Below are 27,332 nucleotides of genomic sequence, written 5' to 3' on the forward strand. Positions count from 1 at the left end.
CTGAAAATGACTTCCCCGCCACAGACCGGAGAGAGTTTGCCAACGAGTTCAAGGTGTTGCGACCTTTGCGAGAGTGAAGAACACATAATGAGGTGCTACTTATTTCAAAAATGAGTTCACGTCATCGCAGCTCGTAACGTTGACAATTTTCCTAAAGCACATTCAATTTTTTTAGTTGTTCCAATTGCAGGTGCTGAGCTACTCATGTCGATAGACCAGGAGCTTGCCCTGGGGTTACTCGGTGAGTTTCGTGTTTCCTTTCACTTTAACCGAATTATTATTCTCAATCGGCTGTTTGATATTTTCCGTAATGTAATCAACGCACTTGCTGCCTCGACAGCAATGACGTGGCCTTTGTTCTTTTTTTCTTTTTCTCGCCTTGACACAAGGGATTATGTATAGACGTATTGTGTTAGATGTTTAATGCGATAGTTTGCTACCCGGAGCACTTGCGGGGCGTCGTGATTGCCTTCGTTTATACAAGCTTGCGTATATCATTATGTTTTTCATCGCTTTTTATTTTAGAAGTGGGGTCCCCCTTCGAGTATGTAGACTCAAATATTTATTATTGGATTATTATTTTTTTTTCCAGCGCTGTGTGATGTAGACTTGCTTGTAACTGAAGGGTATAATTTTATTCGATGCCTTTCACTTTTTCTTTCTTACCGTTTCTTGTGGGAGGTGCTGCTGACTGTCTTGAAAATATGTTTTTATAATCAATAGTTGTTCTTTTTGCGTTTCCTATTAGGATTTCGCGATCGAGATCCGGGAACTTATACAGCACGCTGTTTTCAATAGTTGCAGTAGACACCTTTTCGCCCTATTTTCATTCCATCACATTAACAGCACAGCTATTTCTTTTTATAACTGGATATATATATAAATAGTAGGATTATGCCCTAGAGGAAGCCTCATGCAACATGCACACACCCCACACACACACACACACACACACACACACGCGCTCTTTATTATACGCTTATATTTATAAATGTATTCCATGTGGTAAGGTAATTGCATGCGCACGTTTATGGAACGCAGGAAGGAAAAAATCTCATTTGGTATTCCAATCTGAAACACAAGAAGAAAAACAAGTTGTTTGGCCATTCGACCTTTTTCTTTTTCCCTACTGAGAGTTAAGGCATCAACTTCTTTGTTTTTCTATGTCTTCTTCTCTACGTCTGTAGATTTGATTGCATCTTCTCGTTTTGGTCTATCTGTCGAAGGAAAAACCAAAATTGCGAGTCCACAGAGTACGTCGGGATCAACAAGAAAAGAAGAAAAAAAACTAGGACCACATAACTGAGTAGCGTAACTTGTTTCTTCTATTTTTTGGGGGGGCCCCGATGTCCATATCGGGATCCCAAAACAGTCCTGAACATATCTTCCCCTACAGCTGCTATTTGAGCGCGTGCTGAACATTCAAAACCCCATGTTTTTATTCTAAAAATATTTAAAAGACATGAAAAGAAAAAAAGAATTTTATTTTGGCCTCTCTCTCTCCGGAACTCTTTCCATTTTCGGCACAAATCGCTAAACCTTTTCAGGCTTTTTCATTCCGAAAAAATAAAGAAAGAGGCACAAACAGATACAAAATCTAATAACAATAATAAAAAAATAATAATAATAGAAATATTTCTGCAGCGTCTCGGCTTTCTGAAACGTTTTGATTCATGACTCTGCGAAAAAGACCGTCACACGTTCTCCAACATCAAACACGGCGACTGGACACAGAAGACGGAGCCACAAACGAAATAGCGCGCAGGGGTTCGGCAGTGCTCAGCGAAATTCTTCATAAGGTTTCTCAAACACAACTCCTTATATTCACCTATTCAAATGAGTTTCTACCGATGTTTCTTCACTATTTTTTTCCTTTCCGCTCGTTTCTGGCCCGAGTCGAATGCAAAAAAGAAAAAAATAAACGAAATTTCGTTTAGATGTAAAACGACCCAACTGCATAACGAACGAAAATGAAATAGCGAAAACCCCCCCACCTATATGCAAGCCATTGCCCAAATTTGGATACCAAAAAAAAAAAAAAACGACCAAAGAGCTTTTTTTTTATTTCTTATCTAATAAGTATACATCGTGTTTGTTTCTATGCACATGCGCGTGCAACTCCTGAACTGAACATTGGCAGTTTACGTTACGACTCGACCGTTCAAGGGCGAGCCATCCAGTTGCTACCTTTAAAAAAATTTCCCTTTCAAATGCTCGTGTTTTTCTTACGCTATTCTCAAATATTACTTTCTGTTTCACTTGCATTGTTTGATTTTCTCTGCAGACTTCTGGTCTTTGCATAAAACAATAATAACACGTATTTCGTGTAAAAACTACGTACTTGCCCGACACATGTTTTCGTGTAGTTTAACAAACTTGTGCTAGTCGACTAACTGATCTCTGTTTATCTCTGGACTAGGCTGCGCATTAACTATCAGAGAAGTTTTCTCCCTTGCTTTTGTAAACTCTTGTTATAACATGGAACGCCAAGCCAAGGGGGGAAAAGACTCGTATTCGCTCCCCACTCGCTCTTCAAACGAGAGCGCACAACATTTTAATGAAAGAAACACGAGAGTCGCTTTAGTTGCAACTTGTATGGCTACACAAACTGGACCCTCTATGTGATGCTGACCCATACGTAAACACCAGACGGTTAACCCAGCAAAGTCCAAGACAGATGGTAACAGATGCGCACAGCTTTCCCTCGCCTACAAATGTATGTCAATGGACTTTATTCTAATATGAAATAATGAATATTATGTGAGGCTATAGAATTTGACGATAATAATCAACGACACGCCAGTATATTTTCTCGGAGACTAGCTAATGGCGTGAAGAGAGTGAGAGTTTTTTTTTGTTTAATATGACCAGTCATAGTGTGCGCGATAAGGATTTCTCAGCTTTTCATGTTTCTTTCTTAATGTTTCTATGCCCATTGATCTTTTTGAATAGATTGATCGATCTCTTCATTGCTTTTTTAGTTTAAAAAAAAGGGGTGTGAGAAACTTTTCCTTTTTTTTCCCCTTTATAACGAATAAAACAAAATTTTCCCTTTTCTCTTTTCATTTGATTCACGTGGCCGGAACGCGCCCCCATTAACGACAACAATAAAAAAAAAACAAAAAAACTTACAGTCATTGCTGATTATACTCTTACTTTATTGCGCCAACAGGTTATTTGAACAACAACAATTGAGGCAAAATATGATCAATAGATTTTTTTTCCCCACTTCGGATGTCGAAAACGGAAATTCTCCGACACGAGTCTATCATGCAACAACGCCATCTCTCTCACTCATTCGTTATTCCTTCAAAATGATGGACGCCTCTTTCTTATCGGGAAAAGAGAGAAGAAGGTTCGCTCACGCATGGGAATTTCGTCACGGTGGAGAGAAAAAAAATCATCACGTTGACGCTAATGATGTTAGCCGATGATATATATACTCGCCCTTAGATAGAAGTGTAGCGTGTCTGCCAGCGTATTCCTCATTTCACACTCATCAAACACAGACACAAATTGAACGTAAAGAGCATGCATACAAACCAGCGCGCAAGGCGTTGACATGAATGATAAAAAGTTGACACACGTCACGACGATCGTGTGAAATTTTGAACAAAATTGACGTTGAGATTGAAAGAGATTGAAAGTGTTAATCTTTTCCGGAAAATCGGAAATCGAAATTAGAAATTTTTTGAACTGTCAACTATCATGATCTACATCGCCATGGTTCGAGAATTGCTACCACCAGGTTGGATATCGGGACTAGGTTATTTAAGGAACGGCATCTATTTTTCGATCTGGTTGTATACGTAATTCATTGAATTCCCAGTTCTTGGTGCAGATTGTTTTTGGTTTTTTCCGTCTTCCATAATGGTGGTAGTGGTCGATATAAGCCTCTGCCCGCAGGGCTGGTGACTCGCCTCTTATTCCAAGAAAAAAAAAGTTTTATCTTTTATTTATTTATTTTTTGTTTCGTCGAGAAAGCCATTCAATTTGGGCTAGACTTTTTCGTGATTTAGAAATCCCTCTCCCCAATAAAAAAAAAAAAAGAAACGTAAGGGGAAATATTTTAAGTAAATCGTAAGACAAGCCAAAAACCAGCTATTTTTCTGTGTTGCGCTTACAAACAAAGGCATTCTTTTTCCGTTTGGTAATTCAGTTACAAACAAATCGTTTTTTTTCTTTATTTTTCCATATTTCTTCTTTCAAGTGTATCGCTCGATCTACGAGTCATCTGCTGACTTTTTCAAAAGAACTCGTTTTTAGCCTCCTAGATGTCGTGGTAGTCAACAAAAACAAGTCGTACGTAATTCTATACTAGTTATTGTTTGTTTCAAAGTTGTTATCCGTTTTCATTGCTCAGGATGTTGAGGTAACATTTCAGGTATACCGTTTACTTATCTGTTAAGCCATCAAGTAGTCTGGAACATTGAAATCTACCTTAATAGTATCATTACAACCTTATTTTCCGTCTCTTCTGGAGCCTATTTTCCATCTCCAACTTTCGTTTTAAAAAAAGGTATTCATTATTGCAGCAAATTCTTCTTCTAGTTAGTGGTGGTCTGGTTAATATCAAGAATAACCTATAATAGGATCATGTGGGGACGTAGGATTGTCCTTTGAGGCAGATTAATCTCATATAAAATTATTGGAGCAATCATCAAATCTCCTCTCCTCTGTCTTATTTCCATTTGCAATGAAGTAAAAAAAATGAGAGAGAAACTTAAAAGATTCCTATAACTAATGAAGACGTAATGCCGACGCTGACAGAACGATGTTTTCAATCAATAGATTACAAGGGAAGGGGCAGATTCTATCTTGAAATCTGCGTGTGCATTGACTTGCCAAGAAAGCGGGGAGGGGAGGGGAAGAAATCACGTCTGTCCAACTTGCAAAATCGATTGACTGTTACGTTCCGGTAAACTAACCCCGTTGCGCAATCTAATCGAATCCACGATACTAGACGTTCTTTGAATTTCATATAGTTCCTCGTTTACGTGAAGCTGAAATTAACAGATAGGAAGAAAGATGATCGATAATTTCTCGTAGTAGTTTGGTTTCTTATTTATAATTTTTCTTTCTTTCTACATCAAAATAGTATAAAAGTCGTCTAGGGGTGTTAATTACCACTAAAGCTTGCCAATGATGACCGTGAGACTTGGAAGAAGAGTCAAGAAAAGAGGATCTCATTGATTAAAGTGGAACACAAAAAAGAGCTTTTTTTCCCATTTGGTTTCAGTTCAATATCAAATAAGAAACGAGACAGCTCAGGACGAAAAATGAACTGCAGAAAGTCCCTCGCTGCTACCCTTTCACTTATATTGAACGCCATCACCTATGTTTCGTCTTTTATTTTCTATCTCTTGCTCTTTCTCGGAAAAAGGCTTTTGAAATTAGTCCAGTGAAAAAGTCGGTCCTCAGAAGGGAATAGGGGTTATAAGAGGCACGCCCTCTCTGCAAAATATGGATTTCTTGCTGCACAAGGAGTTTCAGCTATGTGATGTATGACATAACGGCTCTAGTTGGGCACCTTTTTCTGAATCCATTGCCGCAACTTGCTACTGGTTAGGTATTCTGTTCAGAATGACAGGGAAAAAACCTAAATTTTAGAAATTAAAATTCTTTGAAGGCAAAGTGAATGTTTAAATGGAACAGCAAATCATACCATTTGATGTTTCAGCCTTTTTCGTTTATTCAATCCTGCTCCGACTAACTATTGACGCGCGACATTTCAGGGGTGTGTTTACAAGCGGCTAAGACAGAAGCAAAGTTCATTGTCTGTCGGCTGGGTTTCTTCCCATCTTAGAGATCTCCCAGCTTTTTTTTAAAGTGCTGTTGAAAGAATATAAGGAAGAAATGAAAAAACAAAAACAAAATACGTACGCCTTTGAATTGATGCTCTTTCTCTTCTTTCTCCTATAAACTCGAACGCACAGTAGAAGTAATCCGCTGGAAACAAGGAGTAAATATAGCCGACAGAACGATGTGTGGACACAACGGATAACTCGTCCTACCCTCTAAAATGTGTAAATTTTAGAGACGTGCCTCGTTCGCTATCGATCTTTGTATTCCCGCGTCTCTCTCTCTCTCCTTTCCCGTTTTTTTTTCCTTCAAAAAGACTGTTCGTGTCATATACAGTATATTTCTGCTCTGCACGTTTTCTCTTGCAGAACATCTCCTATACTTCCTGTGGAAATATTTGTTATTTGAAAGAGAAAGGTTTCTGTCACGAAAATTAGTCCTCCTCCCGTCTTTTTTCCCTGGTATTGGATATTGGCAATAATGTGTAGTGTCTACTAGTAAAACGTCAAGCTCCGGCGATCGTGAATCCCTTTAAGAAACATCTGACATTTTCCTTTTCATTCAAGTTGTCTTTGTGTGATTTTCCCTTTCAATTCTTCGCTTTTTTCTTTCTCCTCTTTTTTTTTTGTTTTATCAAAAATGTGACAATAACCAGAATCTTTTGTCTCTTAGAGAATCTGTAGGCTGGCTCAGAATGGCACTTTGTCTTTTGGATTGTATATTTCAACGCCAAAGCCGACAGTATGGGTTCTGTAATATCGTTTCGACGCAGACACGATATGTGGAACTGATATTGTCTACTTATACGCCGTTCTGCTTACGTGATGCCATATTTCGACGACCGCCTCCGTGAACGTGACAAACTTGGTAAACCCGTCTTTTCCGTAAGCTTTATAGCTCTGTATAAGAAGCTTGATGGATCAGAGCCATGATTCCTTGGTGTAAAAGCTGGATACAATACTTACAAGTGTACAGTACTGACGTTTGAGTTAAAATACCACGTCGGGGTACATCATACAAAGAAAGTACCAAAAATCTAGCGATGTCTCAACGACCTGACAATTTTCACTGGGTATGCTAGCGTAAATCGAAGGCCGTTTCCCCACTTTGCTTTTGTGCATACATTTTTGAAGCGGCTGAATCCTGCCGACAAAAAAGCGGATGACATCGTGAAAAGCTTGCGTTAGGTGATATTGATCTAATGCATCGAAGCTGTCAAGAACTTATGGACGAGAGGTGAAACAACTTTCAAGACTTAGACTTGTTGACGCGTCACTGTAGATCGATATTTGAAAAGCTATAGTAGTATTTCTTTTTGGCTTTTTCGATATCTTACCCTCATCTTGACACACTAAGGGCCCATTCTGATTGTGCGTCTTTATTATTACATATGTAAGAGGAGAAAGCAAGGAATAAGTGTTGATCGACTTTTTGCAACAAGCAAAATAACAAAATTTTTAACAAAAAGTTACGTTGTACCAGCCCCAATGTTTTTAGCATATTGTTCGGTGGGAGTGTTTGTGTAAAAGGCCGTGTCGAAATGAGAAATGATGGTTTTTTTTTGTAGAGGTACGGATACATAGATGAGCAAATATTAATTGTTACTGTGTAATACCACTAAAACGAGGAGGCCAAAGTTTGTTTTATTTTACGGAACTAGAACTTTCTTATCGGTTCCATGATTTCACATGCAACGTTGCACACTCGCCGCTATCCTCCCTCATTTGAGTGGCGGGAATTTTTTTTTTTTTTAACTACCGCAGCTATTTTTGTTCGTGGTTAGTACTACTGCAACGGCAGGCAGATGGGCTTTTTTTTTTTTTTTTGCAAAGAGAGTGAGGCAGAAAACAACCCATTGCAAAAACAAATTCAGCACTAAAATTTTCCCGCCAGAGTCGGGAGGATCAGATGTTAATGGAGGCGGGTATCATCTCGAAAATGGACGTTGCTACGGGATACCAGTTTTGTCGTCTGCTACAGAATTACCAGTCGACAAGTTCTACTGAAGAACTGAAACACCTTCGATTTGAAGTTAATTAGATCGTGGTCATACTTTGATGCACGCAGTTCTCCGTGGCGTAACCAGAGGTTTTACTTTAGCAAGTATAAATGCATTTCTTTCAAACTTTTTTTGTAAAGATAAGTTATGCCTCCATGTCATCGTGTAGAAACTATACTTCGTCCACGTGAAAATGCTAGGTTTAGTTATTGTAAGACTTGATTCAGCAATAATGCAAGGGAAGCGAGGCTATGTAAAAATGCATGTCTCTTGGTCTCTTTGTCTGTGAGTAGGCATGTGTACATCTTCCGAAGCAGCTGTCAAGGAAGTTTTTGTTTCTATCTTCAAATGATAAAAGCTCTTATGTTTTGAACTTTGAGTTTAATTCTCCTTAATCAATTGCCTTATTGCTATTTCAGGGAATAATATAATAGTACTACTTCTTAATTATAAAGTGAAGTACTTCGAAACACATAGTTGGAGAAAACATCTTTTGCTTTTGCTTTCACGTTACAATATTCAACAGCCATATATGTAATATAGTTGTACAAATCTGGCAGGCTTCATGTCTAGTCAAGCTCACCACTTGAGTTCTGTTGCCTGACCATAAGTATTTTTAACGGTTTTTTGGAAACATGGAAATAAAAGATTTGTGCTCCTTTTTCTAATGTAATTGAGAGAACCGAGCACTATATTAAAATGAAATCAATAAAGTTGTTCCTCTTTTTTTAAACAGGTAATCAAACTCTTCAATTCTTTAAAAGTATGACAACATTGCCTGCCAAATTAGATGCCATCCCGGCTGTCGATATTGATTCTGGTCGGTTTAAATACGTTCTGATCCGAGTGGATATGCAGGACGACGCAGAGGCAAAACAAGAACATAGCAAAGTCATCGTGCGTGGTTACAAATGGGCAGCCTTTCATGGTAAGTGTCAACAAAATAATATAAACGGTTATTCATACATGGTAGGGAAAACGAAATCCCAATTGAATCCGAATGGCGACGACCGTTTCCTCTGTCCACTTGTAGCTGCATCTGTGCGTTCCGTACTGCGTCAGAGGTTTCTTTTAAAGGATGGGGCGGGAAAGAGGCCCATACAGTTACCCAATTTATTCCACTCCTTCGATTGGAGAACTGGAACGATCGGGGTTTTGTTGAATCTCGTTTAACGAAGTTTCTTGGTTAGAAATGAGTAATTTTGGCTCTGAATGGAGTTCGGTATCGACAAGTTCCTTTTCTTTCAATAGCGGCGCGTTCTCTACCACACATTTTGTGTGATTGACGTCATCTAAAGTTGAGGCGTTGTTACAATACGTTGGGAGACTTGATTGACGTTGAGGACTCTGAGCAGATTGAATGGCATCGTCATTCGTATTTTCTGTTTCGACTGGCATGATTTCCGGCCCATCTCGCATCAGTACGAAGGGAATCTTGGTGGAAACATCACCACCAACGCCGCTGACGATCAATCGTACTTTGACATAATAAGAAATGTAAATAGCGAAAAAATGACGTTCGTTGGGCTCGCTTTTCAACGTTGTTGATGCCAGCGTTGCTGTCAGCCTAGTGGGGGCGTCAGAAAAAAAAAAACAGTTGGTGTAGACTCTAAAATTATGGTGCGTAAACAAAAACACTTGCTGTGTGATGTTTCAGAGTTCGTTTGCCTAAATTTAGCTGAACAACCTACGTGTTTTATTTTGCCAAGTGAAGAAGGGGACGTGAATAATTCAAATCGTACGGGACCTTGTCGGCCCAAGTAACAGGCTGATCAGTTTTCCGTAATTGACTTGCGCTCGACGTGTTCAATAATAGAAACACAATGGAAAAGGGACAAATGTAACAGTAGCAAGGGAAATCCAACTTGATTTTGCTTTACGAAACACGCTTCGGTAAATTCCATTGGGACGTTCTGCGAGTTCGCAGACGGACGTGTTAGGGTACGTGTAAGGGAGAAAACTAAACAGCAGTGAAATGGTCATTTGCTTGTATCAAATGATCACGTACCTCCCGTAGCGGTCCTCGAGTGCCACCCAGTGTCTACCGCCTCCGTTTTCCATGAGAGCGAGACCGTACTGCCGATCCAGCGTGTTGCCCGTCGTCAATGGCAGCCCGTCCGTTTCCTCTGAGACGGCGATGGTGTTTTTGAATTTCCCGTTGGAGAACATGGTGACGTCGACGTGCTGAACAGCCTTTATCTTCAGTTGATATAAAGGAAACGTTCAATTACCTCATTGCCCTTTGAGTGAATAGACTTGCATTCCATTCATAACGACTAATTCAATCGACTTTTCGTGAGCACTTTGTAATGATTACGAATATTCTTTTTCAAATGTGAAATCTGTAATACCTGGATTTTCTTGACAATGCGAGACGATCGATTATGAATGCGAACGCAGACGTTGATGGGAGATCCTTGAGTGTACCATTGACGATCGAGTCCAACTTCAACTTTAAGAGCACCCTCGCGCAATAGAAAGTGCTTGTCGAGCCGCAGTAAAGGCGCCTCCGTTTGCTGCAGGTCCAACGGAGCGTACTGCACCAGCCGGATGGCCATGCGTATTTGGCTGCGTCGCTGCGGCTTTTCCTCGATGCTTTCGGCTGTTTTTATTCGGTTTGCCGGTGTTGTATGGCGTCCCGTTCACCGAAACGGGTCAATAAAATAAGGGCGTTAGCGATAGCAAAGGGAAGAATTTGTGGATCAGAAGACAAGAAGGAAAATAAGTGAGCGGGAATTTCAAATCAGGCTTATCGATCGTGAGGCAGCAACGCCTCTGTTGATCGAATGCGGCAACGAAAGTGCTATCCTACTCAATGAGAAAGTTAGATTGGCTTTACTGGAGAAAAGAAAAGACGTGATCCGTCAAATGATTTGGGCGTGGTCGAGGGGAGCTCAATCAAAGTTGAACAAAAATCAGTTTCCCTTCACGGCGCGCATTTACGTTGATGGAAAAAAAACTAGAAGAATTGGGATTTTGGCAGATAAGTTGCTTGAGGTTGTTGTAACATTCGCTAAGCGAAACAAGATGAATGATCATCATTTCCCACAAGTTGAATCGTCCCTCGGCCATGACTAGCAAGCCGAGACTCTCGTGTGATTACGGACACATGACTAACATCGGTAATTTTCCCGGCAGCGGAAGACAATCTCCTAGTCAGCTAAGGTTGGGATGCTGTGCTTCCTGCGGTCGGGGTTTATGGCTCTAAGTGATTGAAGAACAACCCCCAGACAGCGGCCACCTAATTCTCTAGAGAAAACAGGGTCCTTGATGGAAGATGCATTCGATTAGGTCAACCGTTACAAGGTCCCTTCGACGAGATTGCGCTTTCTTGTTTAACTGATCATGGATAACACGTGACCTTGCTCTGTAACCTTCCGGAAATTCCTTCTTTCAGCCTGCGATTAGCGGATAAAAATTCATACATTACCCGTGTAGATTCTGAGATCGTAGTTGATGCCAATTGCTGCTCCCCGGTATTCTTTTGCCGGAAGAAGACGAACTGAGGCCGGAACTGTGTGATTGAGTTTTAAGTTAACGAGGTGAGCATTTGGTCCAAGTCGCTTCATCAGCACTTCCTGCACCAATAGCATACATTGTGTAGGCATTTTGTTGTTTTTCTTTACTAGGCATCGTAAAAATGCGATCGTTCTTTCTTTTCCCGTTTGGCGGTTTAATTTGATTTTTTGAATACCTGGCATTTGGTGAGCGGTTGCGGAGCCGGAACTCCGGGCAGGAGCGGGTAGACTTGCTCGACGCACAGCACGGATTCGTTGCTGAGTTTCAGTCCCATCACTTCCTCGTCGTCGCGACCGTAGCGAAATGTCAACAGGATTTGAGCAAATATCTGATCCCCACCAGCAAACAATAGATTATATGAGTATTGGGCCGGGACAATTGTCGAGACAAGGGATCGTACTACGAACAAAAAAAAATCGTGATGAAGTAGTCGCATTGGAAATTCCGCTAGCCTTTCATGGAAAAACCTTTGATTGTACTACCATCGCATACATCTTTTATGAGTTGCCTTTGCTTCTTCTGGATCAATGGCCGCCATTAATCCCCGTGTTGTTGTAGATATAAAAGGGAAAAGCCAGGTCCATTAGTAGACAAAGGTGGAGTGACCATTGAACCCTGGGGTCTGGCGAGGGTGGGCGTATTAAAAGCTGCCACTTTTTATTCGCAACGTTAGATGGATGTGATAGCTCGCTTGTGTATGTCGCTTGATGCCAGTTGGGAAAGTGGAATCACGAGTACTTAAATCTCTTCACAAAGCTCTGTCTAGTCAGCGGTGTAATGGGAATGGATCGTACGATTGCACACCTTAATATAGGAATGGGGCTGATGCTCATTTTTGTTATCAGACAGGGGGATGAGCCATGCATCCAACTAGTGACTTCTTCATTTAGGTTGCTTAGCAAGATGTTGGGGAAATGAAGCAAGAGATAATATCCGTAGTGGACGTTGCATTAAGGCTTTCAAAGGCACTAAGATACCGGATATTTCTAGAGAGTTCTCGTTTCGGACCGGAATAGGTATCCAATTGACCTTTCCATCATTCTTTCTCTTTTAGCTTAGGGAATGAAAAACTTTACAAAAGAAGTGGAGTTGGGTGGAAAGGTTTCGAAATCTCCGTTTCATTCTTCCCCTTTTCTATCAACTTTTCACAATGACGAAATTGGCAGCTTTAGGACAAACGAGACGTAATCAATTCTAAGATATTGCGATGAGTAAAAAAAAAAAGCGTCGTTGTTTACTCTACGGAAAGGGCCAATCTTCATTAAACTATTTTACATACGCATTTGCTCGTCAATTGACGTACTAAAAAGCTGACTCTGCATTTCCATATTCATCGACCTATTTAGCTTTTAAATCTTTTTTTTTTTTTTTTACCTTTTTGTTGCGTACTTCCTCGGCGTCGACGGTGATGACGGCGTGAAGGGGCGTGATGGTGTCTTTTGTAATAATCAAATCACGATTGAGAAGGTAGAGTACCAACTTTCCATTGGTGGAAACCTTCTTGTATACTCTGAAAAAGCGAGGCGGAACCAAAATGAAAATGAACGTTTGTCTCTTTCTGAGAATAACAACAAACGAAAAAAAAAATAATAAAACTCATCTAAGTTTTGGGGACCGAATAGTCGTCCTCTTTTTGAAATCGAAGTAGCCAATTTCGAAAGATTCAATAGGGAGGGAAATGAGAGCGAATCCGGTAGGCGGATGAGCTTCCATACGAAATATTTTTGCATTTGTAGTTACAATTTTCGGTGCGTCGAAGTAAAACACCTTAAAAATTTACTGAATTGCGCAACACATTTTTCCGTTCGTTATTTAGATGAATTTGTAGAAATAATTGGATTCAATTGGTGAACTGAAACGTAATGTGAAAAACGTGACAGAAACTAGTTTTTTTTTTGCTCGTTCTACTCATTTTTCTTTCTTCAAGGAGGCTTCGTTAAATTTTACTTGTCATCCACTTTTGCTTTGACCTATTTTCCCCATTACTCTTTTTGCACATCGCCTTGTGTGCGCTAATTAGAGCCATTTCATCCCCTGTCGACTATCCCCACATTTAAAATATAACATAAGAGAGAATGGCAATTTCATAGCCAAGTGAGTACCTGACCCCGTCCGTATCCGAATCGTCATTACACGGAGGCAGAGATGACGGGCGTTTGGGCGATGGGGCTGATGCTTGGTGTGGGCTGATTTGGTCCGATATGGTACCTCTTACAATCTCGTCCGACTGGTGGGCCGCCTCTTGCGAATTTTGTCGTTCATCACAGTCAGTGGCGTTTGCGGACAAGCGTTTGGACTCTCTTTCTGCGTCGATACCATTAATCAATTTTTCCATCTTGACACACGCTGCGGCGTCGTTGCAGTTACTCTGTAAATAACAAGCAAACGAGATTTTCGTGGATCGGATTAGGCCATAACTAGTTCATTGACGTGTTAACTAAGATGCATGGTCCCCTCTGTTTGACTATAGTGGAGCACGAGGGGAAACTAAAATGGTGGACTTCTGGTGGCTGTCACCAGCAGGTTTTTACGAGATAGTCTAGGTAGGTTGATGAAAAGGTATCCAAAAGACGTGGGCGAAAAGGGGAGAGGAAAACAAACTTAACGGCTGGCGAAATCCTTTCGGGTAACTTGATCAAATAGCGACGCGCAATCGTTCATGGTCTGCAGTCACATCGTGTTGAGCACTATCATCTAACATGATGGGGGGAAAAAAAAAGACTGGAAAAGGGTTATTACCTCTTCACGCCTAGCTGAGGCACAAGAATGGTCTGCAACGTCATCACTGGACGAAATGGTACAGCCCGTAACTGGATCCGACACATTAGCTGAGTGTAAAGTCTGTTGAGAATGGCCACTGTCGACGTTAGTCACTGCGGCACGGGCCGCTGGAGTTTCGTCTTCTTCGCTTGTTGTCTTGGATCCGGAACGAAACCGACTGAGCAGACTGGCTCCAGTGAACTTGCGTAAGCGTCCCATTTGATGCTGATGACCGGACATGGAAAATTCGTCCGATTTGCCCGCCTTATTAGGTGGAACTAACTGATGGGAATGGTGGGACGCCACGTTACTGACGGCTGAGTGAAATAGATTAAAACTGATCGAATTGGAATGACTGTGTTGTGTTCGATGTCGATGATGAACTGGCAAAGATTTCACGATTGGCTCCAACTGCATTCCAAGAGACGCACTTTCACCATCGTCGACGGCGGCCGCTGACTGACGGACACTAAACCGAATGGTTCTCCCTACATCTCGAAACTTTCGACGTCGTACGTACAATTTTTTTTTTTTTTTAGGTAGGAGCGCCACCCGTTCAGTTTGTCTCACAGCGCCTGCGCACCTCCAATCCACGTTGCGCTAAAGTAAAAAACCACGAAACTTTCCTTTTTTTTTTCCTCCAGCTAACCCGTTTGTCCCCTTCCTCCCGTTTGTAAATCTTGATCTTCCAGACTTTGTCTCGCTGTGAATCGTATTCGGTTGTTAACAATATGCAAACACGTGGACTGGAATGCGAGGAAACGTTTGGAGAACAGCAAATAACTCGAAAGGTTGAAAATCGAGTATCTCCACTGATTTAATTGTCTAGTTCTTTGTAACATCTCCACACTTGAGAGACACTATAGTGGTTAGTAATTCAATTGGGGTCATCATTTCCTTTTACATCGTGCGCATTTCATTTTTAGGGTAGTGCGACTTCCAGCGAAGGAACTAAAACCAATTCCCAAAAAAATTCGTTTTGCATTTTTCACAATCGTAAAGGAAAGAATAGCTCGTCTGCGTTCGCTATTCTTTTTCGAAAAATCATAAGTTAAGCCTCTTAAGCATTTAGGCTTCTTTTCATTCCCTTTTCTTACTGGGAAAAGCGATTGCAATGCCTATTTTATTTAGTATTTCTTGTCTTTAAAAGCTCTCAATGTGACCTTTTTGCTTCGTCCTGCGGGAATCGTCTTTTAAGTGCCTCTCTTCGAACTCGTGTTACGTTGCCACAAGGGGGCCACAAGCGTTATCCTTTCCTCGATATCATGACAAATTCATCTCGGTCTGGCGGTTTACATTTAACACCTGCGTAAACTCTCGTATTGAATGCGGCGCCAAGTAAACGGACCTTGTCTACAGCTCTAATTAAAACGTGTTGTCGTCTTTCACTTTGTCTTACGACTCGCTTTTATTCGACTGCGTAAGTCGCTTAGCTATCGGTTGATTGGAAACAATAAAAGACGAGGGCGAGGGGAAGCAAGTGGTGTGTGGCGCTTATTGGAGGATAAAGTACTTGTTGGTTAATCAAGAAAAACATATTTTGATCGATATAAAATAAAAGTGTTATCGGTTTTCTTTTTTTTCTTTCCAAGAAGAATAAAATGAAAGATGATGCGGGATCAGTTTTTCCCCCGATGCGGTCATTGCCTAGGTGATGCCTTTGATGGCCTTGCTGATTGGATGATGTCGCCTCCATTTTCGACATTAAGGATCTCGTCTTGTTCCCCATCTTCAGCGCGCCTCATTTATTTATACGTTTCGTCTTTTGTATCTAGCCCTTTCTCATTATCCGATTCCTTTCCGATGGCCGCAGCCATTTGATCATCGTTTCGATCATTTCGGTCGGGACCGACATTTGAAACAGACTCCTTCGCGAAATTGTTTGCTGAGCAAAAAGGGATGGTCATAGAATATCCATGCATATGAAACAGGACAAGAATAGAGGAAAGCTCTCTCTCGTCCATTTTCATGTTTAACTTATGGTCCATGTTGCTCACTCTCTCCGTTTTTCATTTTGACAGCTGACATTTACGACAAGGTGCAAGAAGAGTTGGAAGCGGCCGGTTTCGACACCGAGTGCCTGGGTGGCGGACGCATCTTCCACGATTCCGACAAACGTACCATCCAAGTCTATGGCTACTCGCAGGTTTGTTATCAGCTCGCTTTCATCCTTTTCAATGACCCGAATTCTCTCTTTTTTATTTTATTATTATTATTATTTTTTTTTAAATTGGGATTTTGCGCAATGTAACTGTTCCTAAGCAAATTATTCCACTTCTCGGAAAGCAGGAAAATCAGTGGGGGGGGGACTAGTGATTCCCGTGTCTTTTTCAGCCACTTCCCCATAAGCTTCATTACTGACTAACAAAGACTAGTTATTTGGCTCCTGTCATTTCAACTGCCTCTTTACCATCTTTAGCATATCCGTACGAAGCGACCGTGATGAGTCGTCCTCATCAACAGATGTTTCGTAAGAGCGGCTAATTCTTCAACCATTGGTTTTATGACGGAAAGACGAAAATTGGCGGAGAGAAAAAAAAATTAGAGTAGGCAAATTGATGTCAACGCGAAATTAGTGTAGGGTATCCGTTTCCGATGGACGTGTACCCTGCCGACTATTCATTTCAATCTACCCAACTTTTGCGGAGTGATAAATTTATATTGAAGTTTTATGAGAGATTTGGTCTTTGGGTTCGTTCTACCAAGCTATCGATCTATGAATTATTTCCATACCACTTGCATTGGCACAGTGATGGGAAGACAAAAGAAGTTTTTTAAGGTCGCAGTCACATAACCCCAAAATGAATACGTGTCTTATCCCTAAAGCAAAAAAAAAAAAAAAAAAAAAAAGAAGAAAGGAATCCACTTTAAGTGACGTTTATTGGAAACAATCGGAACGTGCCCGCTTTCAATGCGTCTGAACTGCAATAGACACGGGCAGCCACTATATGGAAAGGCCGTACAAACAAGGAATGGGAATGCGCTGCTGCTAAATATTTACCAAGGGGAACCAACGCCCACACAACGACAGTCGCAGCAGCCGACAAAACTGCGAAGATGAGATATTTTCTTCCGCTCCGGTTCCCATATGTGTGTTACAGTGGATTTGTCTTCGTATTCCAGCCTCCGCCTCCAGCATTCTTTTGTCCTTCCCTGGAAAATCTTATCGCAATATTTTCCCTGTGCTTCATTATCCTATCCTCATATCCTTGTGTTTTTCTCTGTGTATAGGGATTCGGTTTGGCGGATCACGCAGTGACGACTGAGCTCCTCAAAGCTCGCTATCCAGACTACGAGTCCATCACTTGGACTAATGAAGGTTACTAAGCCCCTGTCCCTTCTCCAGCTTTGCTCGTGTCCCAGTGTAGAAGAAGGGGCAACATTCGCTTTATTGTTGGCGGTTGAAAAAAAGAAGAAGCAAAACGAATAATTGAGAAATACAAAAACTTTTAGAAAAGAAACAAACAACTTTAAAAGGACGTGAAAAAGTTGAAAGCCTCTTTGGTTTCATTAACTGTTGGTTACGCTTGCACGTCATCTGTTTGACGTCATTCGACGCTGTTGAATCTATTTGGGAAAAAAAAGTGCCACATGTGTTCGAGATCCGGAACAATGGACGGCATTACCGTCTTCTTCATCTTGTGGTTCGTCGTTACTCAGCCGGCAACCGCATCATTGTCCTGCCGGACCGAGGATGGACAACCTGTCGACTGGTAAAAAGATCCATTTTTCTTATCTTAGTTTTAGATCCGGCCAAGGATCCCGTGATCGACGAGCACCTCGTATTTTGGGACATGCCTGGGGATCTCTGCAACTGCTCGTGATGGAATGTGTCACGCTTCAAGGATTATACCCACCACCTCCTTTTGCTTCAGTTTTTCTTCCACGCATACCCCATCGATTTTACTTCCGTTCGATGGAGGACATTGACAAGTACCTAGAGAAGGACTGGGGATATTTACGATGTTACGTTGTCCAAAGTAAACAGCGTCCCGGATGAATGAGGATGGATAGCGGCCGGCCGCTACTGTCAACCCATTAAGAATTCATTTAATGGCAGAGTTCTCATTATTTATGTTTTATGTTGTTTCCACTTTTTTCATGCATAGCAAACAGTTGCAAGTTAGTGTAAACAATGGACTCGACAACCCTTGGCCATTCGCATTTTATCTAACTTTTCAATGTGTTTTTCAAGGTTTGTATTGTACAAGTTGCCAGCCACTACTACAGCCAAGGCAACTGACGGACGAGCCTACGTTTACAGGACATCAGCCAGCACTGAAGGCGATGATGGCAGCACATGGATTTTCTCCCAGCAATCGATCGATTCTGCTGGCTCTTTGCCTGGCCAAACACTCGAGCCCATCTACAATGTTCCGGTAATGTTCTTTTTTCGTTTGAATGAGGGCCCGTGAACTCACCGCTGTAGTGCGTGTTAGCCAATTGTCTATAGCTTGTGTATTTATTTTGGCGGGCAGGAACACGTCGTAAGCGAACACAATGATGTTGATGAGCGGTTGCTGCTTATGTACAACGACGAATTCCCTAATGGAACGAGCAGCGAGTTGGCCGCCCACGCTAAAGGTGTTGTGGCTTTCGACGGGCAATCCGGCTTTTGGTTGGTCCATAGTGTACCGCGTTTCCCTTCAGCACCCGGCGGTGACAGGTCGCCAGAGACTAGAACCAATTACTCTTACCCTGCCAATGGACTGCGCTACGGCCAGACAATGTTGTGCGTCAGTTTACCATTCAATCAAGCTGATCTCATTGGTGAGTGGCGTCATCAGTGATGTATACCTTCTTTTTTATTCGGCTATGTTGTATCGTATTTCACACATCATCGAAGACTATCTTGGCTGTATAATGAGGCCGATGACTTGGTTTCCACGAACAGCATATCCTGCTGGATATACGTTCAAACGCGTGATTGCCCTAAGCTATTGGTTTTGTCATTCGACTGATGAATTGGCAAATCCCTACCCCGTTTCTTTTTCTAATTTTGGCTATCCGTGGAGATTGGGTTTTTCCATCGTGTAATGGGAGACCAAAGTTTGAAGTGGTCCAATCCTTTTAGTTTCATGTTTTCAAATTTAAAATGTTGGAATAATAATAAGACAACTAAGGGGGAACGCAAAACAGAGATTGGCATTTCAGAATTTTAGTCTTCTCCTTTGTAAAGTTGGAGATGGTTTCTCTCTTATTCGACTGAAGGAATTTCTTGAAAGCATGAAACAGCCCAAAAGATGAAAGTTGCAAGGCGAAAGGTCCAAAGTTTGTGATCTAACCAATCGACGAGGGAAGCCGTAATGATGTAGTGGTTACTACTATATCATTAAAATGTCTACAGGCTGTGACTTTTTGACATTGTTGGCGGATGATATCGATTAATAGAGCGAGACGCATCCACGGCGTTATTAGGTTTCTTCTTCATTAAAGTAATGAGAAGATGAAAATGACACAATATATTCGCTGTATCGGGAAGTATGTCTACCAGGAAAACTGAATTTTCATTAATTGCATTTCTTTTTTCATCCCGCTGTGCCATCGACAGTTGTTCCCAATTTTCTTTTTTTTTTTTTACAAATATTTTCCATATTGAAAAGTTTAAGAAAAGGAAATAGGAAATGGTTAGAATAAAGAAAAAGGAAGGCAAAAGTAAAACCAAAATTTATGGTCCGATTGGCCCGTCTGCAATCGACGACCGATCAATCAGATTACACGCACGGCTCTTTATCGAGACGCTACGACTCTCTCCCGTACGAATTCGCCCCCTCTCTATAAGACACCGAAACTTTTTTGAGAAGAATTTCCTATTCATGATGTTTTGATTCGCCCTTAAAAAACCGAAGCTGGGCTTTGCAACTCATCTTTTTCGAAACACCATCTTGCATCTTGCCCGTCTTTGCATGCATCGCTCTCTTTCCATTTGCTCTTGCATTGGCATGTGAAGTTGTTGCCCGTTATTACTTTTCTTTTCCCTTTGGTTCGTGCAGGGGAACAGCTGCAGTATTACCATCCCTACATCTATCACTGGTCCGTCTCGTCGTCCAGCAAAGAATGGATCCAGATGGTACCTAATCTGGTGCATGTCGCCAAAGGACATCACGTCACTAAACCCCCGTGGTCACGCTCGGTTCAGCTGTTCTCGTCGGACCGACTGAGCATTGTCAGTTTCGCCAAAGCCCGCCAATTCGGCTTAGGTATTTGGCTTAAATATTCACGTTGGATTAGATATGAAACCGAAACTTGGTGCGAAGCAAAATCCGGTTTAATCAGCCGGAAAAAAAAAAAAAAAAAAGAAATTTTGCGTTTCGCCGGTTTGTTTAGATCATGGCGACGGGATTTTTACATGCAAATGCAATCATCACAATCGTGTAGGAATAAAAGACATAGAATTGTGTAGGGGAAAAAAAGCATATCTTGTTACCCTTTATGTGTCTAAAATATTCAGTAGATCCTTACAATAGCTTGTAGAATTTTCTCTTTTCCGTACGTGCTATACCATCATGCTTTTTGTGATGATTGAATTATCGATCTTGTCGTTTAGATTTGTACGGTGACTGGATGACAGATGCGTTGAAAAACTCCCTCTACGTTGAAACATGGACAAATGGACAGGGACATCCCATGCCTTCTTTGTGCATCAACCGCACTCTAACGTACGTACGGGGCACCCACGGTTACGTTGGCAACGTTAACGGCCTAAATAATTCACTGTGACATTGTGGACTGCAACACCAGAATTACTTAGTGATATTGATCGAAAATCTAAGCGTAGACAAAACTACGAGCATCAGTTGGGGAATTGTATAATCATGTTTCATTTTTCTCTTTGAACCTTGCACCATGCACGACGGCAGAGTAGAGAACGTTAAGCAGGTGCATCTGAGCGACGGGCAAGTTTTCGCGTCGCATAGCGATCACAGCAAATGGGCCATTTCCAGTCGCCAAGAAGATCCGTGGGTTTGCCTCGCCGACATCAATCGTATGGTGCGTGTATTTTAGACGTACGCGTCGTTAAATTTCTTCTTCTTTTTTTGTTCGTTCCATTTTCTTTGCCATTTAAATATTGTGTGTCGGCTATATGCACGCGCGCGTTTGCCGCTACTCTTTTATCATATAACTGACTTTGCCAACGGGGAATAACTAAAATGCACGATATTCTCGTTTAATATCGTCTAGGCCCCCTCCTATCTTTTCCTAAATTTTTTTTTTTTTTAGATTCTTTGAAAAGGAAGAAGGCAGGGGATTGGTTGGCTCATTTCATTCTTGCATTTAAACAATTTTTTCCTATTTTTGTTTCGTTTTAAGTGAAGGCAAAAAAACTTGTTAAACACAATTTGTTTACCATTGGGCGAACTCGCTGTTCACTCTATATTCAAACGTGTTTATACACTGGGATGAGTATAGAGCTCTTGCCGTTGCTGGGTAACGAGCGAGTTTTGTAAGCATGGAAGAAAAGCAGGTTGTGAAAAAAAAAGTGAACGAAAGAACTATTTGATTAAATTCCATCTACTCCTCTTTATTTATCTGATTTTCTCGGTGTCTCACCCTATTCCTATGCACGTCGGTACAAAAGTGCCGACGCAGTAGACGAAAAACGAAAGAAAATAAAAAAAAACAAAGATGGGATAACTCGGAGAGCAGCTTGGTTGTCATACCAACCATCACGTCAACACAATTTTGTGTACAGTATTAATGCGGAAATGATACATATCAAGGCAAAATACCTGGCGAGAATGACGCACAACCCCAATTTTTGTTCCCCCCTTGAGCTTGGCATGTAGCTGAGCTGTAACATTTCGGTAGAAATCAGAATGAATAACGGATACAACATAGATAAATGAAAGAGAGAGCTTGTATTCCAGTCAACAGCCCTTGCGTGACGGTTTAACTAGCATACAACGACTCGTTCAATAAAATCACCATGGAAACCAAAATGAATGTAATCCTACCTGTGGAAAACTATTTTCTTTGCTTTCCAATTGTTTCCCCTTGAGCAACTTCAAAAGCTTTGGCTATGGAATGTGTTGGCAAATTTATCTCTGGCACTTCTAATTCATGTTGTTGTTTTTTTTTTACATAAAGGATTCTCAACGACACAGAGGTGGCGGATCGCTCTGCTTCCGACATGCGAAACTTTGGCGAGGTTTCAATCGCGCAGTTAGTCAGCTGGAAGCTTGCCCACTTTCATTTGATCAAACTGTCAACAGGAAACTGCGCAAATTCAAGAAGATAAATATGAAGAAGCAGATTCAGTTACACAACGACGTTGACTAAACCTGAGATCCACTTGCGGTACGTTCTTCTTTTTTCCATAAAATCTTTCGACTGTTTGAACTTGCCTGCCGGCTTGTTCTTTTTTTTTATGAATCCTTGATGCCCTCATCTAACCCGTCCTTTGTAGAGCCGAATCCCCTCTTCTTCAAAGTTGCTCTAGCAGATTTGAGCTTTTCTCTTTTAAGATAGGCTTATTATTACCGCTCGTAACGGATTTCTAGAACAATAAGATCTTCCGCTACTCTTGATGTTGATGCGGCTAGAAAGCAAATTCAGTCCCTCGACATGTTGTAGTTGTACTAGGAATTCCTTTTTTCCACCTACCGCTCACTCTCCTGCGGCGTAAACAGCTTGTATTGATCGCTAGACGTGCGTTACATCAGACGACAGAAGCTTTGATGCCTATTATGGGTTTGTCCGCCAGGTATAGAGAATGTATTTCACTGTGCAATTGGAGAAAGGTTAACGTTTTGTGTGGGTAATAGAATACGGTGTATGTTTTGTAGAAATCAATTGTGAACGATCCCAGGTGCGTTCTCGCAAGCGTAGGCTCCATTTCCCTGTGTGTTCGATCGTGGCCAGTAGTACTCCTTGGTCTCGTTCTTCTTTTTGCATCCTACTCGTTTCTCGGGCGACCATAAAAAACAAGATGCATTAACTAATGCTTTCCTCTAAAAATAGGGAATTTTGTATACTCTATACTATAAATACGAAAAGGCCCCCTAAACCATCCGTTCCGTCGTGTCCTGCATGCACTGTTCAAAGCTAAGCACAAAGTGACCTGTCAGTTTTAACTTTGGAGCCGGATACGCACCCATGTGATGATGAACAAACAAAATAGGAGGTAAAAAAATCTTTTAGATCTTTTCTCTGTAATTGGTTTCGATGTGATGTGCGCTATGACATAGTTTTGAAGGACAAATGTTCTTCTTCCCTTTTCCTTGATGCCAAAAAAGACGTCGCCGTCCGTCCTTGGCATTTTCCACTTCATCGCACAGTCGACGAGTGGGAAAAGGTTTCGCTGTTTTATAGGAGCAGGCCACTTGGTATTATCCATTTTTTATGTGGTATTGCCCTTATTCTTTTAAGCTCTTTATTCCTTATCCATTTTTATTTGTTTATATATTTTTTTTTATAGCGCAATTATTCTTCCGGCCTTGTTTTTATGTACAGGCTCAAATATTTTAGATCCGGTACACACATGCGTATTTTGATTGGCGAATAAGCCTCGCCCAGGGCCCTTGTTATTTATTTATTATTTTTTTTTTTTTTACAGGCAACACTTTCATTACTATTCCATCATCGTATATCTACATCATCGCCTCACTTATATCGTTCAAGGGTGTTATTTGCGTTGGCTATTCTGTCTTGTTCTTTTTCTTGAGCAAAAAACCGTGAGTGATACAGCTATCCCCCGGTTGCGTTTCGCTATTCAACACGAGGCCGTCTCGTTTACACACGCAAAAAGCAGAGCTGCATGAAATTTCGTGCCATCTCGTGCTGTTCACTGGCATTGTCGGCAAGCGGTGAAGCTACGAGCTGATCGATCGGTCTTTTTTTTTTCCTTTTCATTTCAGTTTCTTGAGCACGTACATCCTGCAAATAGCAGAAGTCGAACAAACTAGTATACCGCTACAGTTACTCTTATACCACTTCTTTTTTTTGTACTCAGTTATCTTTTTATCTGCAGTCGGAACGCCCTTTGGCCCTCTTTGCCGATGCTTCAGCTCATTGGTTTTTCCTCTTGCTTTCGTCTCTTTATGAAACAAGTCTTCCAATCGATGAGATAAAGTCGCCTACTTGAGAGTTCTCGTATACTTCTATATGATACGCCCATTTCTTCGTATTCCGCAAATGTATAGCCTTTCTCGGAATCAACGATTTGCTACATTAGGAGATTTCAGTTTCTGTGATTAGATTGTATTACATATTCTTTTGTATGTGCTCTTCCACCCTCGCGTTTTTCGGATATCTAATTAAAGTATACAGTATCACTCGTACAATACTTGGGATCGTAACTATCAGACGATGCTAGTTTACTTGGCTAGCGTGGTATGTATAGATTGAATCGTGGTCCTTCTAGAGACCTTATCTTCAGTTTCAAGTTGAATTGGTTGTTTTTTTATTTCACAGAGGACTCGAGCACGCGTAACGTACACGCATTGTATTACGCCATTCAAGTAGCAAAAAGAATTTGAGCTTGTAGTTTCATCTAGATAATTGGGTAACAAAACGATCAGATACCGCTTATGTCGATTTAGTGATCTTTCACTCCAGGCAGAGACTCGTGGCTATGATCATGTTTTTTTTTTTTTTTTTTTGGTCTCCTAGAAAATGGTTGTTAGTTCTGATGTAATGAAAGAGCAATTTCAGCTTTACCCATACACCGGCAACTTGGATAGTCGTTATAGTTTTTGTTTCCTCCTTGCAGTAAATTTTTGTAATTTTTCTAGTTATATCGAGCCCTAGTGCTGTTAGTTGCGCTGGTAACATCAGTAATGCAAATTTAACGCTTAATTATGATTAGTGAAAGCCGCTTAGTTGTGTAAAATTGTTGCGTAATCCCATTGCTTTTGTTAGATTATTATTAGCAAAGAAGAGAGCGAAAAAGTGCAGTCTGTGACAAAGAAAAGGGCGCAAAAGACAAGAAAACTTGCAAATTGTGCTCTTCACTTGATTTACCGCGGCCTTCAGCCCGAATAGGACGCCCCGTAGGATCGAAGCACCGGATGCAGAGGTGAACCAACGTCATTCGTTATCAGCCCGTTACTTTTATCCAAGTTTTCCGATAGTTATAACGGTTTTCCCATTCAAGTTTCTAAGGACGTGAGTCATTTATAAGTGAAGTTATGAAGGACGGGGATTCGAAGAAGAAAATCCCACTCCAGCTGCTAATGAGGCACGCCTTTTAGAAGTGTTGCTCGTCGTTGGTTATAACCGTAGCTTGTAATCATACAGGTCACAAATAGTTTCATCGAGTGCAGGAAGTGGATACATGCGAAAAATTATGATATATACAGTATGTCGCTGTAACGTGTAACGAAACGATACTGATAGTCTTCGCGCAATCGAAGAGTTTCGTTTGCCTTTGCTTCTGGTAACGCTGTCACCCGTTGATGATGCATATTGACGGAAGCGATTCCTGGAGGAGGCGTGTAGTTCGTTCGGTATTGTCGTTGTTCGTCAGCATTAGGCGTATTCTGGAAATAAATTTCTTTGTGCTAACATTCTCCCTAACCTCTTGAACCTCTTATTCGAATTCATAACAGCCATTGCTACTCAAATCATATAACTATCCTTGGAGTTCGGTTGCTAAGCCTGTTACATAATGATAATGATGTCGCTTCCGGTATTGATGCATAGTGCGTTAGAAGGGTCAAACCTCTCGTTATTATAAATGTTTTTAACTTTTCTAAGTACTTGTTGCACTTGAAACCTTTGACGTCAGAAAATATGATTCTGCTTCTATGAACAGCACTTAATAAATGTTTTTCCTTCCCATTTTCAGTGATCGATTGCTGGGCATCTTAGATATTTGGATTTGGCATATCCAGCCTGCTTCTATGCTTCGAAGCCATACCAATGTTTGGATAGAAGTGTATCATCATGCAATCATCTAGAAGGAAGCTCATGACGGCAATTCTTCACCTTCCTTACCTTTTTTTAGTTTACTTAGTGATATAATAGCACCCGATTTGCATAATTTACCTACAAATGTTGTAGTTGCTAGTCTACGCAATCCCAATTCTCATGTTCTCGAATGCGTACTATTATTTTAGTGGGTGAAAAAGTGCTGGGGAAGTGCTTTCAAACTTTGCTTTTCAATAAATAGGGCTTCTGTTTACAATGTATGAAAGCCAATGGCCGCCAACAGGTTATTCATTGTTTCACGAAAAAGCCAGTGTAGGTAGCAAACAGTCGTTTGTACATTTTTGTAGTAGCCGGGGAAATTGGTTTTCAAAGGTTGGGATTGGTGAAATGCATCTTTGCGTACTCCAAAGTCCAACGCACTCTGAAGCCAATAAGACCATCGGCCTTTCTGATCATTGTTTGCCGTAGAGGCCGTGATGGCATGCCTTTTATACAGCTTATTATGCGCCCCATCAAAGCTTGGATCAATAACATGATTACTATTTTCATTACTTGGATAGATTAACCGATATGTAATATTAGGGCCCAAATTTGGACGCTAACCTTAAGGTAAGACGGATTCCATTTTTTCCCCTGGTAATAAATTCAGTTGGGTGCGAAATTCTGGTGCACTTTTTTTTCTTTCATGTGTGCGATTTGTACTTTGTTTTTGTTTTATTTTTTGTTTTTTCACAAAAACTTCTTCAGAAACCTTTCGTCACTGTAAGCGTACAGCCAATGTAATGCAATGTGTCGTATCCGTTATGAAAAATTTAATACCTGGTTGTCAGTGAAATTTATTAATGTACGTTAATTGCTCAATTCCTGACATTCTACAGGAGGTTGCAGTGAAATGTATCAGGTATGGCAAGCAAGGCAGAGGGAAAAGCGCACCATTTTTCTGCAATATACTCTACAAATGACACAGATTTTAAGTTGTATTTTGAAACTACGTTTTTCTGTGCGGACTAAAAAGGTGTTAACCGTAAACATTGAAAAACATTTCCATGTGATACTATTAAACGGGAAACCACTAACTGATGTTTAAAATACTCAAACTCTGAGAATTCAACTTTCTGAGTTCCGTACATTGTACCAGAGTTATTGAATCTTTTTTCTACAGCTCTGGTTTTACTTTCCAGTAATTGTGAATAGATTGCAGTTGCATGGGCAACAAAATGAAAACCGTGCGTGCTATTTTCGATGACCTTATTCTATCCCTTCACTGTGCGGGAAAATAAATTTCATGATTGTTATTTAAACCATGTCTTCTAGGTTCTAGCAACCGGCCGTTTCGGGTAGGGCTCGGCCCCGATCGGCCCTGATCGCAGCAATAACTGCC

General features: G+C 41.0%; 2 protein-coding genes and 1 long non-coding RNA gene across 4 annotated transcripts; 2 read left to right on the top strand and 1 right to left on the bottom strand.

Moving 5' to 3' along the window:
- Nucleotides 1–194: 194 nt before the first annotated feature.
- On the top strand, nucleotides 195–1,922 carry LOC130689530 (uncharacterized). Its single transcript, XR_009000755.1, has 2 exons — nucleotides 195–241; nucleotides 1,645–1,922. It is a non-coding gene; the product is annotated as an uncharacterized LOC130689530 (long non-coding RNA).
- A 6,353-nt stretch (nucleotides 1,923–8,275) lies between these two features.
- LOC130689004 (phosrestin-2-like) lies at nucleotides 8,276–14,571 on the bottom strand. The gene is made up of 8 exons (XM_057512032.2): nucleotides 14,060–14,571; nucleotides 13,423–13,688; nucleotides 12,695–12,830; nucleotides 11,496–11,648; nucleotides 11,232–11,379; nucleotides 10,153–10,403; nucleotides 9,810–10,000; nucleotides 8,276–9,368 (listed from the first exon to the last, which is right to left on the bottom strand). The coding sequence occupies exons 1-8, from the start codon at nucleotides 14,495–14,497 to the stop codon at nucleotides 8,915–8,917; spliced, it is 2,037 nt and encodes a 678-aa protein (XP_057368015.1). The 5' UTR covers nucleotides 14,498–14,571; the 3' UTR covers nucleotides 8,276–8,914.
- Nucleotides 8,595–26,908, top strand: LOC130689157 (deoxyribonuclease-2-alpha-like). Of its 2 annotated transcripts, XM_057512187.2 has the most exons (9): nucleotides 8,595–8,729; nucleotides 17,312–17,793; nucleotides 18,276–18,459; nucleotides 18,559–18,850; nucleotides 20,074–20,280; nucleotides 20,628–20,739; nucleotides 20,941–21,070; nucleotides 22,169–22,378; nucleotides 25,869–26,905. In XM_057512187.2, exons 2-8 carry the CDS (start codon nucleotides 17,672–17,674, stop codon nucleotides 22,358–22,360), a joined length of 1,239 nt encoding a protein of 412 aa, XP_057368170.1. In that variant the 5' UTR covers nucleotides 8,595–8,729; nucleotides 17,312–17,671; the 3' UTR covers nucleotides 22,361–22,378; nucleotides 25,869–26,905. The 2 variants fall into 2 exon arrangements, with proteins under 2 accessions (XP_057368170.1, XP_059352361.1); XM_059496378.1 differs by lacking the exon at nucleotides 22,169–22,378 and having other exon boundaries at nucleotides 25,869–26,908.
- Nucleotides 26,909–27,332: the final 424 nt, after the last annotated feature.

This window comes from Daphnia carinata, chromosome 7, assembly GCF_022539665.2.
Source record: "Daphnia carinata strain CSIRO-1 chromosome 7, CSIRO_AGI_Dcar_HiC_V3, whole genome shotgun sequence".
NCBI lineage: Eukaryota > Metazoa > Arthropoda > Branchiopoda > Diplostraca > Daphniidae > Daphnia > Daphnia carinata.

Coding starts and splice junctions, on each gene's coding strand:
- LOC130689157 (XM_057512187.2), top strand. CDS start 17,672: ATGTGTTCGAGATCCGGAACAATGGACGGCATTACCGTCTTCTTCATC. Junction 20,281..20,627: donor AGCCCGCCAATTCGGCTTAG/GTATTTGGCTTA, acceptor CTTGTCGTTTAG/ATTTGTACGGTGACTGGATG. Junction 20,740..20,940: donor TGCATCAACCGCACTCTAAC/GTACGTACGGGG, acceptor GCACGACGGCAG/AGTAGAGAACGTTAAGCAGG.
- LOC130689004 (XM_057512032.2), bottom strand. CDS start 14,497: ATGCAGTTGGAGCCAATCGTGAAATCTTTGCCAGTTCATCATCGACAT. Junction 13,689..14,059: donor CCTCAGCTAGGCGTGAAGAG/GTAATAACCCTT, acceptor TGTTATTTACAG/AGTAACTGCAACGACGCCGC. Junction 12,831..13,422: donor TCGGATACGGACGGGGTCAG/GTACTCACTTGG, acceptor TCGCTTTTTCAG/AGTATACAAGAAGGTTTCCA.